Source organism: Blennius ocellaris, assembly GCF_963422515.1.
Source record: "Blennius ocellaris genome assembly, chromosome: 18".
NCBI classification, from domain to species: Eukaryota; Metazoa; Chordata; class Actinopteri; order Blenniiformes; family Blenniidae; genus Blennius; species Blennius ocellaris.
The window spans coordinates 3,489,879-3,507,747 of NC_137667.1; the positions used below are offsets into that span (position 1 = coordinate 3,489,879).

At 45.6% G+C, this 17,869-nt stretch overlaps 1 protein-coding gene across 1 annotated transcript in view; it reads right to left on the minus strand.

Annotated features, from left to right (window-relative positions):
- Window positions 1–4,407: 4,407 nt before the first annotated feature.
- Window positions 4,408–17,869, minus strand: part of nrxn3b (neurexin 3b) — a gene marked incomplete at both ends in the record, with an annotated part of 330,758 nt that continues 317,296 nt past the window's right edge. The window contains 2 exon segments of the mRNA XM_080514353.1: window positions 4,408–4,725; window positions 15,948–16,037. Coding sequence (XP_080370479.1) covers window positions 4,408–4,725; window positions 15,948–16,037 — 408 coding nt within the window.

Genomic DNA, 17,869 nt, shown 5'->3' on the forward strand with positions numbered 1-17,869 from the left:
CTTTTGTTACCGACGCGCCGCAGAAACGTGCGATTCCTGTGGGAAAAGATGAGGCGACGTTTTCAGTGTCTGTTCACACGACGACGGTGCCGAGAGCCACTGAAAACACAACTTTTGGAAAACTGCGCCTGTCAGAGCCCGATAAGTAACAAAAACCCAAAATGTTCTAAAACATAATGAAATAAAACCTGAAAAGTAAGAACTGGTCGTTAATGGAACACAAGTGTTGAAGCCAAAATGTAATAATAATAAAGTTAAAATGTATAAAGATTAAACAAGAATTGAAATTAATATCTTAATATGTTTATTTGTCATTATTTTGTTGATGATTGGAGAAATAAAGTGACGGAAGACTATAAATGACATGGCGACAACAGCTATCATACATAAATACCATAAACTGTATATAGATATACATATAAACAAATATTCCACATTTTTAGAACTCATTCTTTCACCGTTATTCAAAATGAAACAGTTCAAGTCCAGTAAATTATAGTAAATACAGTAAATTATAGACTTTTTACAGTTCAGGCTCAGTTTCTTGTTACATTGTTGACCAGTTATTACACTTCAGGTTTTATTATTCTATATTTTATGACAATTCCGGTCATTGTTAAATTTCAGGTCGTTGTTACATATCGTGCTCTAATGGCGCCTGAGGTGGAACTTTTCGAAAACGCTAAAGTAGGGTTCAGACGTAGTTTTATAGTCGACAGAATCCAACTTGTTCGTCCGTCCATACGAATGTCACCGTTCTCTCTGTGCACGTTTGTGTGTTTCCATTACAAAAATAACGAATAAGTGCACCCACTAGTGGCCAAGGTGTGAACTGCATCATTTCCAGCGTTTCCTTTGTCATTGTAGCCGTTTTGAGGTCGAGACATTTTGTCTGTAGTTCCTCCTTCCTGTAATTTGCACCATTTAAAACACTTTCTTCTCTCTCTCTGCTGCTCCTCCAGCTTTGTTGACACTTGGAATAAAACTGTTATTCGCCTTCCAAGACTTCGTTTCTCACCTGAAGTGGAAAAAAAAGCAGCGTGAAGGTGACACCAGGGGGGTGTGACGCATATTTTAGCAGACAAACTATTGATTCACTCATTAATTCAAATCCCACATTAGTGGCCTTGATCAGATAAGAGTGCTCGGCTGGAAAAATACTTAAAAATGTTCATTTGCATGTTGTTGTTTTTTTTAACAGGTAAATAACTCCGGAGGGGGCTAAAGAGCCGCGTTACGCGCTAAAGCTGTGCGATCACATGCTCCCGGTGTCCTTGAGCTCCAGTGAACTGTTCTGTTGGTTCAGTAATTAAGAAGAGCGACGGTGAGCAAAAAAAAAAAAAAAAAGGTTTGTGAGGGGTTTTTTTTTTTTTTTTTTTTTTTTATGTGCGAGAAACAGCTGCTTGTGACTAAAAAAAAAAACAGAAACACTGAGGAAGTGTGCAAAATGCTAAAAGACTAGCGCTAACGCGCTCCATAAAGCTACACACACACCAGTGTGTCATCGGCTTGTTATATTGTGTTGACCTGTGCAGAACAAATTTTCGGAAAGAAAGAATCCGAGCTTTTAGCATGTGAGGAGGAGAGAGAGAGAAAAAAAAGCTCTCAGCTGAGCGAGTCCCTGCCGGCCTCCTTGCCGGCGCCGGCGGCGGCAGGATGAATGAGTTAATATGGAGTCATTGTGCGAGCTGGATATACTCACACATGGGGCTCTGATATCCTACATCAATGGGCTATTGCAAGTTAATGACCGGCTCTGTGAAAAGCCCATTTGCACGAAATATGGACGGTGTAAAAACGAGCCGGTGGAGGGGAGGGGGGGGGCGGCAGGTGCTTGCCGCCATTGAGCAGCTCATAACCCGGCCATATGGCGGCGAGGAATCTCATTCGGCTGTACCGTCTCACAAAAACACAAACCCAACGCCATTTCCGACCTCGAAACCCTTCCAGTAACCCGCTCTCTCACGTTTTTTGTTTTTTTCTTTTCTTTCACCATTCTCGTTTTGCATCTTGCATAATCGTCCGCAAGGTAAACGATGGCGTCGAGCCGCCGCCGCTCCAGAAACGTCATTTGAATGGAAATGATAGCACTTCTTCTTCTTCTTCTTTTTTTTTTTTGGGAAGCGAAAGGAAATGGCGTCCCGCGTTCACGCCCCGCAACCCGGACCCGTTGAGTGACAGCCCACCCCGCACGTTCGGCAGACATTTTGGGAACAACATTTTCTTTCTTTTTATTTCTGGGAATTGTTTTGGAGTCAAAAGGAGCAGAAGACACAATAAATAACTGGTTGGAAGTGAGAGAGAGAGAGAGAGAGAGAGAGAGAGAGAGAGAGAGAGAGAGAGAGAGAGAGAGAGAGAGAGAAATTAAAAGAAGTTCCAACACACAAAAAAAAAAAAAATCAAAGTGAACGTATACAACCGACTGAGAGCAGTAAATAATGACATAAACAATAATAAGTAAATAAATAAAAAAAGAACTAACAACATATTGCTGGGAGATAATGCCAGAGAAATGAGACATGAAATTAGCTGTACAAGAAACAAATGCGAAAAAAAAAAAACCCGACAAGTTGAGACGTCACAGTTAAAAATAAATAATAATAATAATAATAATTTAAAAAAAAACACCTGATAGTCAGTAAGGTGCTCGCATTAGAAATCCAAATCCCATCATAATCTGTCTTTATTCTCTTGTTAAGTTTTTTTTTTTTTTTCCTTTTAAATTTCCAATAAAAAAATAAACAACATGGTGAATGTAAGTCAGAATCGGGAGGAGGAGGAGGAAGAGGAGTCCCTAACACAAGATCTGAGGAGGGTGGGGGGTGGGGGGTGGGGGGGGGGGTTCAGTTTCTATTTGATCGACAGCTTCCCCGATGGTCGGATATTCATGCGACTGAAGAGAGAAACACCATCCAGAGAGACGACACGTCTAATCTAACAAACATTTGCTTCCCTGCCTAAACGGAAAAAAAAAACGCTCCCGCGTGTGAACATCGTTTCCCATCTCCGGGCGTTACCAAGACGATTAAAAATAAAAACATTATTTATTCTTTTTTTTGTTGTTGTTGTTGCTGTTGTTGTCATGTTGCTACAGCAAAGTGATTAAATCAGCCTGGACAGGAAAAAGATTAAAAAACTAAACAAAAAGAACAACTTGAGTTTCCTGTACAATATTGACCTGCAAAGCACAACGGCTAGATGTAATAAAATATGTAAACATATTTGCTTGTTTTTGACAACAGATTGAATCACACTTTTGTTGTTTTTTTTCCCCCTTTTCTTTCTTTTAAAGATCAATTACATGTCTGCCAGACAACGGACCATGACGATTTGCCTGACTCCCAATAAGTGGAAAACAAAAACCAAAACAAAAAGACATAAAGAGAAATAAAACAATGCCCTTCGAATTCAGGGAAACAACAATGCGGCGTGGATTTTATTTTATTTATTTATTTTTTCCTCGCCTTGGCGGTTCCTGCTCTCGCACGCTTGGAACGCTTGTCTACAATTTGGATTACCGATTCCTGAACCGTTAACGGGAGGCGACGGGTGAGGTGGGGGCGGGGTGGGGGGGTGGGGGGGAGGGGAGTACCGAGACACGTTGCTTCTGCCGAGCACGTACGACGACGTCGCCCGTCGCAACCCGACAATTTCCCAGAACATAAATCAATTATGACTAAATCAAATCTAAACTATAAAAAAAAAAACCAGACGGCTTTGAAGTACACATATACTTTACCTCTTTTCGCATCCGTGAAAAGCTACGTTGAACGAAACCGTCTGTAACGCGAAATCAGGCCTTTTTTTTTGACTTCCCACTCTTCCCGACAATCATAAGTTTCTTGAGGTCCCTCACGTACACAGATGCCAGCACCACGTCACAGACACCTTCACATGCATGCTCAGGATGGCCCGGATGACGGCTGATCGTATTTTACAGGGTTACAATGGACAAAGGGTCGCTAGAACTCCCAAGGATCACGCCCACACACACACACACACACATACACCTGTCAACAGTCACTCGGGGAGGGGGAGGAGGGGGAGGGGAGGGGGCGGTCCTGTTGCGGTGCGCCGAGCGATGTTATTCACACTGCCAAAAAAAAACAACAAAAAAAAAAACCGTCCTTCGTGAAAGTCCCAACAAAGCCGCGCTGCATTGTCAAGTGCTTACAATAGTTAAGTGTGCTTCTGTAAGCCCAAAAAGTTCTTTTTGTAAATGTTCCGGTCGACTCGTCACACATCGCGTGTTGAGTTCTCAAGAGGTTGGATTCTTTTTTTCTTTTTTTTTTTCCTTTTTTTTAAATCACAGTTGCCAATATGGTACTGTCAAAGCGTTTCTAACTGTTGTTTCCAAACAGTTTTTTTGTAATTTTTTCTCTCATGTGTTGGGAAACGACTGGATTTCTATACATAGTACTCCTTGTCCTTGTCTTTCGGTCTCTTGCTACCGGCGCCGCCTTTGGCGCTGCCGCTGGGCGTTTTATCCTTCACCACGGCGCCGTTGGTCTGCGCCGAGTTGCTGATGTAGTTGCGCGTCTCGTCCACCTGGTAGGAGCCCTCGTCCCTGTTCCTGTACTTGTACATGGCGTAGAGGAGGATGAGGATGCAGAGGGCGGCGGCGGAGACGATGCCCACCACCATGCCCGTGGTGCTGCTGGACTCCCGGATCACCTCCGACGCCCCCGGGGGCACCCGCCGCACCACGCCGGGCACGGTGGGCAGCGCGGCCGGCACAGTGCGCAGCATGGGCGAGGTGATGAAGGGGCCCCGGGGCTTGGTCCCGTCCACGTCGACGGACGTGGGCAAGGGCAGCAGGACTATGTCCGGCTGCGGGGGTTTGACCTCGCGGTTGTTCATTTTCCCGGCGGGCAGCTTGGGCGGCGTGTCCGAGGGCACCGCCGCCGGTGGCGTGCCCCGGAGGTCGGGCAGAGGCGAGGTGGGTGTAGTCCTACCTGCCTCGGAGGCTTTGCTAGGCCTTAAGTCCTTGGCCTCCCACTTGGGCGCGAGGGCTTTGTAGCCGCCTTCATAAGCCGATGTGGTCAAGATCTTATCTGTTACCAGGGAGAAGGTGGTGTAAAAATCTTCATCGTCAGTCGGGGGCAGGCTAGAGTCGAATGCTTCGCCAGAGCCAAACCCCGAAATCACCATGCCATCATCATCATCATCATCACCACCATCATCACCACCATCACCATCATCACAATCATCGCTGCCTCGGTCCGACAAGCAAGGTACCCCCGCCTCAGTGGCCATGGCCAAGGATTCTTTGGTGGTCTCAATAATGGTGAGGACGGGGCGGAGGGTTGGGGGGAGGGGGATGAAGGGAGAACGGGTGGATACAGAAGGGATGTCTATGGGGTCCTCGATTAGCACGGGGATGACTAGCTCCCCTCCTGGAAAGTGAAAGAGAAAGAGACAGCGAGTCAGAAAGGTCCCCAGAAGTTGTTGTTTTTTTTAACCCCCCCAAAAAAACCGCCGGCACAGCAAAGAAGCAGACACCAAAAGAACCGGGAAACGAGGAAAGTAAAAGAAGAAAAAGAAAAAAAGCAAAGCTCAACAAATGGAGGAAAATGAACCGAAAGGTAAAACCAAGAAAGAAAGAACGCAAAAAATACTGCACCAGTGCAAAAAAAAACCCAAACAAACAAGGAAACTCAAACCCAAAGAAAACGACAGCCAAGAAATCAAGTTCACGTTGCATCAAAAGGCTTTGAGGGATGCACAAGGGCGAGCCACGCTACACTGACGCCTACAAAGTTTGCACTTTGCCCTCCAAGCTAGGTCGTATCCGACGTGCGGCGTTTCACGTCCGCCATTTGTCGTGAATTGGGTCGTGACGCCGTGCTTCCGTCCTGCCGGGGGGGTTATCTCTGCGTACGCGGCCACTTCAGGCTTTTAAGAGGCGGGTAGCGTTAGCGTTAAGCGTTGACTTGCAATTGGCTTGAAAGGAAAGTTAAGTCCGAAATTAAACGTGGCGTTGACCGACGCTGGAGAATTCACGGAAAAGTGGAGCACAAAAAATGACTAAATATAAATTTAGTTAAGGTTTTAAGGTGTTCATACCTCTTAAAAACCTGACTGGCTTTTACCAGGAAGGAACTTTATTATTATTATTATTTATTTTTTTTTTTTTGGTCTTCAGCATTCGTGGGCTCCCCTATTTGCCCTAGCCTCTTGCCTTTTGACCCCTACAGCTACCACAGTGGCACAAAGTCAGCGGGCAGTTCAGGGACACCTGAATGTTTGCTAGCTCTTGCGGGCGACTATTATTACCAACCAAAGGACCGGGAGTTCCCTTCCCCCGATACACCCATGAGCTAAACCCGCCCCTCCCCCCCCCCTCCAGCAGAAAGCCTCCGAAACATTCAGATGTCGCCTGAAGCTGCGTTTCCTCTTGCCAAAGCGGCTTGTTTGTATAAAACATTGCAAAGGCTCACAAACAGGGCACTATAAAGAGATGCAAACCTTTTGGAACGAGAAAGAAACGAAATGAGAAGAAGAAAAAAAATTCAAATAAAGTGAAATAATAAAGAAGAACACAACGGAAAAAATGAAGGAAACGGAAAATAATAAGTAAGGCATCGCAAAAAAAAAAAATGAGTTTAGAGTTAGAGCAAACATTGTAAGAGACATTCACAAAGTAAAGCCACAGATAGAGCTATCCAGAAAAAAAAATGGATTAGTAAGAAGTAGAAAAAAAAAAAACTAAACAGAAAAGAAATGAAAGGAAACAGAACAAAGTCAGCTTGGGAAATCATAAAAGCCTATTTATAAAAAAACAAAACAAAAAACAGTTTTGAAAGGAAGAAAGCATACCATCAGATTTGTCAACTTACATCAACAAATTGCCCGCATGATTTTGGCAGGAAGAAAAAAAATTTACAAAAGAAAGTTGTGTAAGAATGCCTTTGGACAAGTTAGGTTAGTTTCTTTTCTCCTTCTGATTAAGTAGTATATATTTCTCTCTTTTTTTTTTTTTTTTTCTTTTTTAGACAGGATGGCAACAAGGGAGGAAACAACACATACATCCACACATCATGACATGAAAAATAATCTTCACCATTCTGTTCAGGATAACTTTTTTTTCTTTGTTCATTTCATAATCGTTTGTATAAAAGAGAAAACGGTATATCTTATATAAGTCTCTCCATAAATATCTTACAGCCTGATTGGATGACTTTCTTTTCTTTTCTTTTTTCCTATATTTTGGAAACGGACGACTGTACATATCTTAAGATTCTCTACGGTTGTTTTTTTTTTTTTACTTTTAATTTTTTTAAAGGGTGGTGGGGGGGGGTGTGGGGGGTTTGGGAGGGGGAGTGTGAGACGGGAGGCGGGACCTATGAACATACTAGGAAGGAAATGACATAGATGGGGGTGAACGTGTACATCAGTTGCCATGTCCATGTAAAGGCGGCACGAAGCGGTCGGGCGGCATTAGAGCTTTTGGCTGTAAGGAAGGGATGGGGATATACAAACAATGAGCATATACATGCCCATCTACAGAAGAGAACAGCACTCTCAACACTGACAGTTTTACAAACCCTAAGCTGCAACTTCTTTTGCCATGCACCGGAGAGTAAACAGACTCGTAATCAATCCAAATTGAGATATAAATATATATCTAAGAGGTAGAGATCAGCAGAGAAACAAACGTCTGGAACAGTTTTTTTTTTTAAACAGGTAGCGGCGAGGCGTCTTCTCTTTTTTCTCTATGAGAGCGTGAATTTTTTATTTATTTTTTATAATTTTTTCCCCCAATGGCGCCAAAACGCTCGTTTATGAACGGAGCGGTCGTGATCTCATAGAGAAAAGAGGAAGCGTCACTCAAATCAGGGTAAGGAAAATCGCTACGCAAACATCGGCAAATTTAGCAGAGTTACAAATTGAAACATTTTTTTTTTTTATTATTTTTTTTTTCCAAGAAAAGAAACAAGACGGATTCACATATATGTGCGTCGACATATATGCAACCGAACGAAACACGAGAAACACGCACACACGAAAAGATCAAACGATATATAATCACAGGATTAGCAGGCAAGAAAGAAAGGAAGGCATCGGGTTTCTCACACTATCAAAGATGAACAACCAGAAAGCACACACTGAGGCAGACGAAGAGAGGGGGGGGGGGGAGGGGGGTGGGGAGGTGGGGCAGTTTAGAGGCAAAGTGTCACCACCTTTAGCTTAACTAATAATAAAACACTTTATTATTAGTTGCTTCAATACATTTCTCTTGTTAGTATTTCAAAACACGGGACAGGGCGTGCAATCTGGATGTACGTCAGAGAGAGAGAGAGAGGAAGGTTAATCGCACATGTTTAGCTCTTTTTTTTTTTTTTTTTCTTTGGATTTTAGTTTCACGACAAGAAGTTTGGGTTCATGCATGCTTTAAGTAAGTTGCATTTAGGGAAAGTAATATACAATAACACTACAGCAAGCCATGGGGAACCAGGTAAGTGGGAAGGGGGGGGGGGGGGGGGGGGGAGTCGGTATAGGTTACTGCCACCAAAGGGCTGTGGGGTATTTCTCGGGAAAAGATTAGCGGTTAACCGGGGGGGGGTTGCACCACGGGAGAGATACAGTAGACTCAAAGGAGATGCAAAGGGACAATTAATGGCCTCGACGTTTAACCCACATTTTCAGATGCTTTGTGTTATGTGCATAACCGACAGCCTTGGTCTGACAGACAAAACGTTCGGAGTTCCACAAGAGGGCGCGTCAAATTCAAATTAAGCAATTAATGAATTTAAATGTGCAATATTTTAGTCAAACGCAATGAGAGGAAGACTAAAAGAGGCTTATTCTGCTGCAGAAGTGTCTACTGGATTTGGCGAGCTAAATACACTTGCCTTGTGATACCACTTCCTGCCACAAGGTGGTGTATTGAGTGACGTGAACGTGGCTTGTTCTTGGTCTTATTGGATTTTAAGATGTTAAACACAACTAACTGTTAGTAGGAAACTAAATACATTTTGACCTTGAACTTGGGACATTGATTGATGCAAACGTAGTATGTGTGTTTATAAGTGTGTTTCGCGGTTCGTGGACCTGAGCGCCGCATTGTGTCGTAAACATGGCACATGTCACACTGAGACGACTGCATATTGTGGACGGCGACATCTCAAATGTGAATTTTCTGAGCGGCCAAGCGTGCTGCAGTAGCGCCTGACACGATACGCAGCGGCACGAGACACGGAGATATTTCAATATCGGAAAAACGCAACTACTCATAGCTCAACGACGACGCTTTCACCCGCGGCTTCATTGATCCGACTCGTTTGCGTCCCTCCGCTCCGTTCTTGGTCGGAGGCTTTTTTGCGGCGACTGTTCGCTTTGCGCCACGTCGACAAAACATTCGTTGGCCGGGGCGAGGGGCCGCCGCCGCCGCCGCCGCCAGGGTCTCCCGGTGAAGTCAGTGCCGAGGACCTTGATGTTTTGGTAAACACTTTAATCCCGTGTAAGCTCTTTGCACAAGCGTTGCATGTCTCGCTGCATTGTCGGAGGCAGACAAACACTCCGCTTTTCTAATGGGTTTGCTCAACCAGATTGCGTTTGTTTTTTCCGAAGTCGTCGAGATGGAAGGGGATTTTACTCCTAAGCCCTCCCTGCCTCAACTGGCAAATAATTCTCCACTCGGCTAGACCTGCAGCCAGTCGCTGTGTTTCCTTTTCTTTAAAAAAAACAAAAAACAAGGGTTTCTTTGTGCCTGCTGAGGAAAAAAAACTCCTCGACACAAACATTACAACAAACAACTTTTTCACAGAGGCTATCTGGGTTCCGTGGGCTTCTGAAGGGCGAGTTAAGAGAAAATACAGTCGCTACTAAACGGCTGATTGACGACCTCAGCAGCTTGACGGCTTTCAGATGCAAAACCAGCTCAAAGCAGCACTTTCCTCTTCACTTCCCCTCGCCGGCCTGATCCCCGTGTCCGTCCAGAGTTTGCTGAGACTTCTGAACAGAGATGAATCCCCATGTGTGGGATTTGACGACGTTACGCCGTTTAGAAAAAGAAAAGAAAAAAAAAAGTCGGAAAGCCGGTGCGTCTGCGTCGACCGCCGATGAAATGAGCCGGTGAGATTTTCGACGCCGCCCGCAAATTGCAGGTGAGTCGGTGGTTTTCGGGGGGGGGGGGGGGGTGGCTGAAACCCCCATTGTGGGAAACGCATTGTGTGGAGAAGACCTGCTGTAGCAGATTCAATTCACCTCCACCTACTGCGGGTAGGGGAAGGCGATTACCGGAGAGCCTGCGACGCACAGATTCCCAGTTGTGGACACATTTAAAGGGACACGGCTGGGATTAGATCGCTGCGCTGAGCTTTTTAATTTTTTTTTTTAAGAAACACGGCAAATTTCAAATCATCTTATCTGGCTTTTAGCACGGCCCTGCTGAGAGAAGCCTAATTTCTAATCGACGCTAACAGTCGTTTCAATACCAGAACTCTGAACAATGTTGTGTTTGCCGCTTCCAGCACTGCAGACGTCTACGATCCGAGTTTGGAGTTGCTCTTTAAAGCGGCGGCCGCCGCTAAGCTAATCCGTCACGGTGTGACTGGTTGAAACCCGGCGGAGGAAATTGGCAGGCATGTCCAGCAGGCGGGGTCGATTTCCTGTAGAGGACATACCTCTGCAGGGTGCGGGGGTGGGGGAGGGGGTGCGGTATGTGTCAACTGGTTAACCTTTAAACTGATCAAAGGCCAGTACCGAAGCGACAGCCAGACAGGTGCGCCGCCGCCGCTACGAGGAAACTCAGTGATCCATCGCGATCGCGCCTCATTGTGTCGCTCGCACTTGGGTCGTCACACACGACACACGATGTCGTCTAAATCAAAGTCCCCGCGAACCCGAAACCGACGAGACGAAGAGACATCCGTACGCGTACCCGACGTGTTTGGCGATGACGCGTCATGTGACTGTCACACGGTGGGTAGAGGTTAGTCTATCGGCTGAGGTTGGACGGAGGGCTTCGCCACGCTGCTCAGAAAAGACTGACACGACCTCACCTGTGTGCTTTTTGTTCAGCCACAACATAGGTAAGGTCGCTTAAAGGTAAGGTCATTTAAAGGTAAGGTCATTTAAAGGTAAGGTCGCTTAAAGGTAAGGTCGTTTAAAGAGGATCCTGGCCGATTCACGTCACACCCAGCTGGGGTTTTGCTTCTCATCTCCTAAACCTCGAGAGCTATAAATCAACATATTTTTGTTTGGTTTGGTCTTTTTTTTCAGCTCTGGATGGAAGAATCAGTTTCCTAAAAGGTGAAGTTTTTTTTTTTTTTTTCAGCTGCTATATGTTTTTTTTTTTTTTTTTATCGAACCCATTTTTTATTTTTATCATTTCCTTAATCAAACAGAAAGTAATTACAATTTAAATTATAACTCATAGGACATTTATGAAAATTAAAGGAAGAGATTTCTGATTTTTGGCTATTTAGATTTTTTTTCTTTTTTTTTTAACCTGTTAACCATATATTTATTTATTTTTTATTTGTATTTTTTTATTAAAAGAAAGACATTTTTAAATACATTACAGTCATTCCAATTTGCTTTTATAGAGAAAATAGAAAAGCCCAACATATCCACATGAAACCTAAAAGGTGAAGTGTTTTTTTTTTTTGTTCAGCTGCTATATGTTTAATTAAAAACCGAATGAGCCAAACGAAACAGTAACGTGTCGGGTTGACAAAGCAAAACAACGGGCTTTGAAGTGTTGACACTGCACCAGACGCCTCGTCATCTTATGCAGGGTTGTTAAAATAAACCGGTAGTATAGGATAGTAGCACTGACTCATTCTATGACAAACACTTTGAGATGAACGTTTATATATCGTTGGAACTCGCTTAGTAATTCCGTCTCTTATATTTCATAACTTCCTGCTCTTACAGTCCTGACAGCGTGACGTGTGGTGCAGCGGTTGGTATTTTCCCACGTCCGATTAAAAGAGAAACAGTTCTGTCCCGTTGGCATCACATCTAATAACGTTTATCGGATTCAAACGTTTTGATTTATGGACGTCATTTGCATCAATTACTACGACATAATTACATATTAATCACAGAACTGCCGCGATTACACGGTGGCGACGGGCCGCAACACTGTTAATCACTGTGAAATTAAATCAGAAATTGACTCGGCTTCCATCAAACTGAACATTTCATTGATTTCGCTTCCGGCGACTCGTGGATTCACTCTTTCCTGTGTTGATGGCGGTCGTGTGAATGTGGTCGCTCTCTTGTGGAACTCACAGTAGAGGGAGGGGGGGGGGGGGGGGGTTAAAGGAGAGGGAGGGGAGGGTAAAGGTAAGGTTTAACCAGTCTTTTTTGAAATTTCTGAAACACAAAGACAACACGACCACGCGAGTGCAAGACGAGACGCAAGACGGGGCACGGACAGAAACAAGCAGGCAACGAGCACAGACACGGAGGGGGGGGAGGGGCTACCATGGGAAGGGGAGGGTAGGGGTAACAGCAGTCACCCCACCCCCCACCACCACCTCCCTCGACACACGCTTACAACAGGTAGTAGAAGCCAGGTGAGGGAAAGACTCATGGGTGGAGAGGAAGCAGCACGTTGTATGGACGCCAATCATATCCATGCAGAAGCCCGGGGCGGTTTTTTGGGGGGGGATTGGTAGGTGGGAGGGGCTTTGGGGGGAATGGGAGGGGTGAGGGGTTGGTGGGGGCGGGGCTTATAGTTAGTCTACAGAGCTGCTGCGGTACAATCCAGTTACAAGTGTGCATGCCACAAATGCCTTCTACTTGGAGCAACAGATAGAAATAGAAAAACAGATATACTTTGTGGCAATAAAAGTCTTTTTTATGCCATCTGCATTCAAACAGACATGTATATGCAGAACGGCGAAAAGAAAGAAGGTGGGTGAGGCGGGATGGAGGAGGGAGGGGAGTGGAGGGGGGGGTGTGATAGGGAGGAGGGGGGCACAACCAGAAAGGGGAGGAGCTAGGAGAGGGTGGGGGTGGGGGGTGGGGCTCATTCTTTCACACACAACTTTCTTGAGACAGAATGGGATCGCCTGCACAAGGCCCCAAACAAAGGATGATGGCAAGAAAAGATTTTGTTGCCGTTCATTTCCCTACGTTGTATCGACAATGGGGGGGGGGGGGGGGGACTGGGGGGGAGGATGTCTCTTTTGAAGCTCAAAAAAATATAAACGCAAACTTGATGAGTAGAAGGACAATGGGGAGGAAGAGGAGGAGGAGGAGGAGGGGAACTTTAAAAATTTTCCAACCACCAAAAGTTCATGCGGCACAAGATGAGGCAAAAACGGGAGGAGCGGATCTGTCCTTGCTTGGAGGATGGACGACGGGTGATGAGGACGTCGATGACATAATGGTAATGATGGTAATAACAATGGTCACGACAAAACAAGAAAACAAAATCACCCATCTCCACTCAACCCACCCTGAACCCAAATTATAGCGAGAAAAACAATAAAATAAATAATAATATTTTTTTTTTAAAAAGGACCCAGCAGCTGGATCCGAACCCATACAGAAGAGAGATGTTCATATGTGCATCACAGGAGGGTGGAAAATAAAATAAAATAAAGTAAATTAAAAAAAATAAACAAAGAAGAACCAAACATCATGTCATGCAACTTGGTCACACGACGAAGCGGGACGAGGAATGAGGGGATGAATTTCTGTGTCCACATGGTGAAATGGACAGAATGCATTGAGTGTGTTCATGTTGCCACTATATGAGACGAGGGCACCGTGTTTCTCTTTGCTCCACGCTGGCTTTGTTTTCACTGCCTTTTGAGAATACTTGGGTTTGAAGTTTAAAAAAAAAAAAAAAATTGCTAATAGCGCGATAAGGATTCCAGGTCCTGTCAGAAGCTGGAATGGTTGAAATTATTGGTTCTCGTTTCTGCGGTGGGATAATAAATAAATAAATGCTCCATCATGTGCTCTGCTCAACCTGCAGCAGATAAAAAGTGAAAGGGGAAAGAGACTCGGGTCTTATCGGCGGCGGAAAGTTGGACACGTGCTGCTCGGCGCTAGCCCCGAGCCTCGCTTTAGCCAGATTATCGTCGCGTCAATTAGCCGGTGCGCGCCGCCGCTTTTGAAACGGCGGCGAGGCAATCAGCCGGCCCGGGTCTGGCCACGATTCCCCGGGAAGACGCCTTTCAAAACACCCGAGTCGGTTTCAATCCGGCTCGCGAGCCTCCAGGATCCTCTGCGTTTTTTTTATTAGGATGCGATCCAGCCGATTGACGGCAGTTTAAAAAAAAAAAATTTTTTTATTTAATTTCTCGATTTATCCAAACCCAAGTCGCCTCAAAAAAATAACCACTCCTTTTAAATGTGAGGCATTACGTCCAGCTCTTTGAGTAAATGTCTTATCACTTTGATGTAATCACAAAGTGATAGTGGGAGCTTGTGTGTGTGTGTGTGTGTGTGTGTGTGTGTGTGTGTATGTGTGTGTGTGTCTGTAAAAGGGAGGAAGGGGAGAAGAGAGACGATGCGCACAGAAATTCGAGGATATCTGTTCTCTATTAGAATGTTTCAGGTAAGGCAAGCCTCCGACGAAGGAAACAGAGGTACAAACAAGAGAAGAAGAAGAAGAGGAAGAGGAGGAAGGAGGAAGAGGCTCTGTTGCAGTTAGTCTGCTACATATCACAGTATCTAGAGGCTGAAAGCATCTTTGTTCTCGAAAGAATCTCAAAATGTATCCTCTGTCAAGAGAGACGCACACACGCACAGCAAGAGGAAGTCGACCATGTAACAGGACAGATACATTTTGAAGCATCAGTGCGGGCGCGACATGGGGCTTGATACTAATTTCGTACTTTGTTGAGTAAAGTGGTTTGGCTCTCCAACAAATGCTGAGAGAACAAAATTAGTATCAACGCGGCGTCATGTCTGCAGCCGGTGGGCCCCATAGCTAAGTGTAACTCCTGGACGTTTTTTTTTTTTTCCCCTCCGGGAACGAGTTTAGCTCGGCTGAGCGCCGGGCGTTTCCACAGCCCCGGTTCCAGAAAAGCTGGGGCGTCGGTAAAAAAAAACAAAAAACATAATGCAGACGTGGTTAACTACTTAAAACAGCTGATTAAATGTTGAAATTGAGATAGTTTGCGCAAGTGTATATTAAAGGTGTATTATATGGGCCAATTTGATCCTGACTGGGACTGACCAGTAAAATAATGCAATATTAACCGATAAATTGTAACTTTTTCTATGTTGTGACACAGGATACATGATGAAAATGCCTTTTCTATATTTTTGATAAAAAAAAATAATAATCAAAGAATTAGTATGTGAAATGACTACAATCTCAACATAAAGCCACCTTCTGGTGCAAAATACAGTGAAATGCCCTGAAAAGTAGTGAAAATCGATGTATGGGCTCAGGAAAACTGGAAACTACATGTGACACTGATTTAAAAAAAAAATTGTTTTAATGTAAGCTCGCGTGTTTCGACGCAACAGAAGTAAATTAAGTCTCATCTAACAAACTTACAAGAGTTGATCTCCAACATATGAAGGACGCCGCTAAACGTCTCAGGTTCAACATCCAATCGACTTTTTTCCTCTGCGTTCTCAACAAAAAAATGCACGTTGTTGTTTATTTTCCATTTTCCCCACAGTGTCCCGGCTTTTCTGGAATTGGGGTTGCGATCATCCGTGAAGTCAAAGCCGCGGCTTCCTCCTCCAGCACGTGGGAAAGTTATTCTCACCGCTGCTTATTTCACCCGGGAGACTTTTTGGACACCGAGAAGTCCTCGCAACTTAGTGTGTCCATCTCGCCGAGGCTCCTTTTTTCTTTTTTTTTTATATATATATATATTACTTATTTATATATTTTTTTTGAAGTTACACTTGAAGCTCCCATGGGACATGATGCTGAGAGGAGAAGCTCCTCGGTAGCAAATCAAAAGAGAAGACAGGGAGAAATAGACCAGGTTTTCAGAGCAAGCACAGCTCGACACACTCATCCCACCTGCGTGTCCGGAGTCGCACTCCTCCAGGTCCTCGTCGTCGCTCGAGCACTCCGCCGACGAGACGATGTCGTCCGTCGTCTGCAAGGGTGAGGAGACGCACACACACACACACACATGCACACACACACACACAGAAATGTGTTCAGGTTAGCGCCAGAGCGAGTTTCCCCGGCTCGGGCCGTTCCACTCAAGGATATCTGGGCGCAGGCAGACCTCCTCCGCCCGTCCTCCGGCTCCCATATATCACTCGGAGTCAATCATATTTCACAGTGTTTATCATTCCTCACTTTATGTGCTTTCCACCTCCGCAGATAATTGTTTTCCTTCACCCTCCGCGCTCTGCCTCCCATTATTTATCGCCGCCCCACCCCCCCTCCCCCTCCGACGCCCACAATCAATGGACCCGCCGAGCCCACACGGATCAGCGCCGTCCCGGCGCCTGATTTGTGCTAAAGGGTGCGGCGGTATGGAGGAAATGGGATGGGGGGGGTGGGGGGGGGGTCCTAGCTATACCCAAACTGACGATGGATTATCTGCACTTTCCAGTTCCCACAATTCAGATTTATCCCCTAAACACGCCTCCACCACCTCCTCCACCACCTCCTCCACCCACCTTCGTACTTATTTTTGGGTTGTCCCGTGGAGGACAGGCGAATGCGGGGATGGAAGGGTGGGGGGGGGTCGTATTTCAGCCGGGCAGCCGGCATTTATTAGAATGAATCAACGGGGCGATAAAATAAGCCCCGTCACCCAGCAGGGTTATGAAATCAGAGCGCTGATTGAGTTTTCCAGTCCCGGCCGAGGGTGTGCGGCTCTAAATATCATTGGGTTTGACAGACTAATGAACCCCCCCCCCCCCCCCACCACCCCCCCCAACCCCACATCCACCCCCCCAGCCCACCACCAATGCTCGTGTTGCTCTGCTTTCAACCGGGCGGAGGGAAAGCTGTCCACCTCCACCGTACACTCTCACGTACTACACTCCCCGGCGAACAACGAGAGAGAGAGAGAGAGAGAGAGAGAGAGAGAGAGAGGGAGAGAGAGAGAGAGAGAGATAGAGAGAGAGTCCCACTGTGTGTGATTATACATGATGGGCTGTTCTATTTTCTGTATCAGTACATTTGATAATGTGTAAATGCCTGTTTGTGCCTCTGTGCATAATGCACCACATTATGTACTGTACTCCAGCATTAGAGCGCAGGAAAGAAAAAAAAAAAAAAAAAAAAAAAGACGGCGGGGGAGGAGGGGGCGGGCTCTCAACTAAATAGCTGTAAAATATGGCCTCTTGGTAAACATGACATTATTTATTGAAGCCACATTACGGGCGTTAAAAAAAAGTCTTGGTTATTGCTGAAAGAGGGTTATTGCTTGTTGTGATGATAGCGGCAGATGTGGGAGGCAGGGACACACGGAGAGAGAGAGAGAAAACAACAAAAACAAAACCCCGAGCCACTTCAAAGTCTGTTCCAGCGATTTCAGCCCCGAGAAACCGTGGCGCCGTAACCCGGCATCGACTGAAAGCGCCGCCGTCCGTCCACGCCGCGGCTCCCCGTAGCCGACAGCGCCTCCGCGGCGGCGGCCGTCTTCAATCGCCTTTGATGCCGCGACTTCACAGACCCCCCCCCCCCCCTCTCTCCCCCTCCCCCTCCCCTCCCCCCTCCTCAGACCCGTCAGAGTCGTTAAATTTGAGCCGGATTGATTTTCATTAGCAGTTTAAGCGCGTGTTTATCCCATTACTGGCGCACGTACGTTTTCGCTTTCAAGCCACGGTTCGTTGGGTTGTCGTGACGTGTTCAGTTTAGGTAAAAAAAAAAGACATTTCTGGGTTGAGATATTCTGAAATGTTTCATACTTTCCACCGAATGCGAGGAAATCACAGACAGAAAAAACAAACCAGAATGAAGGTGCTT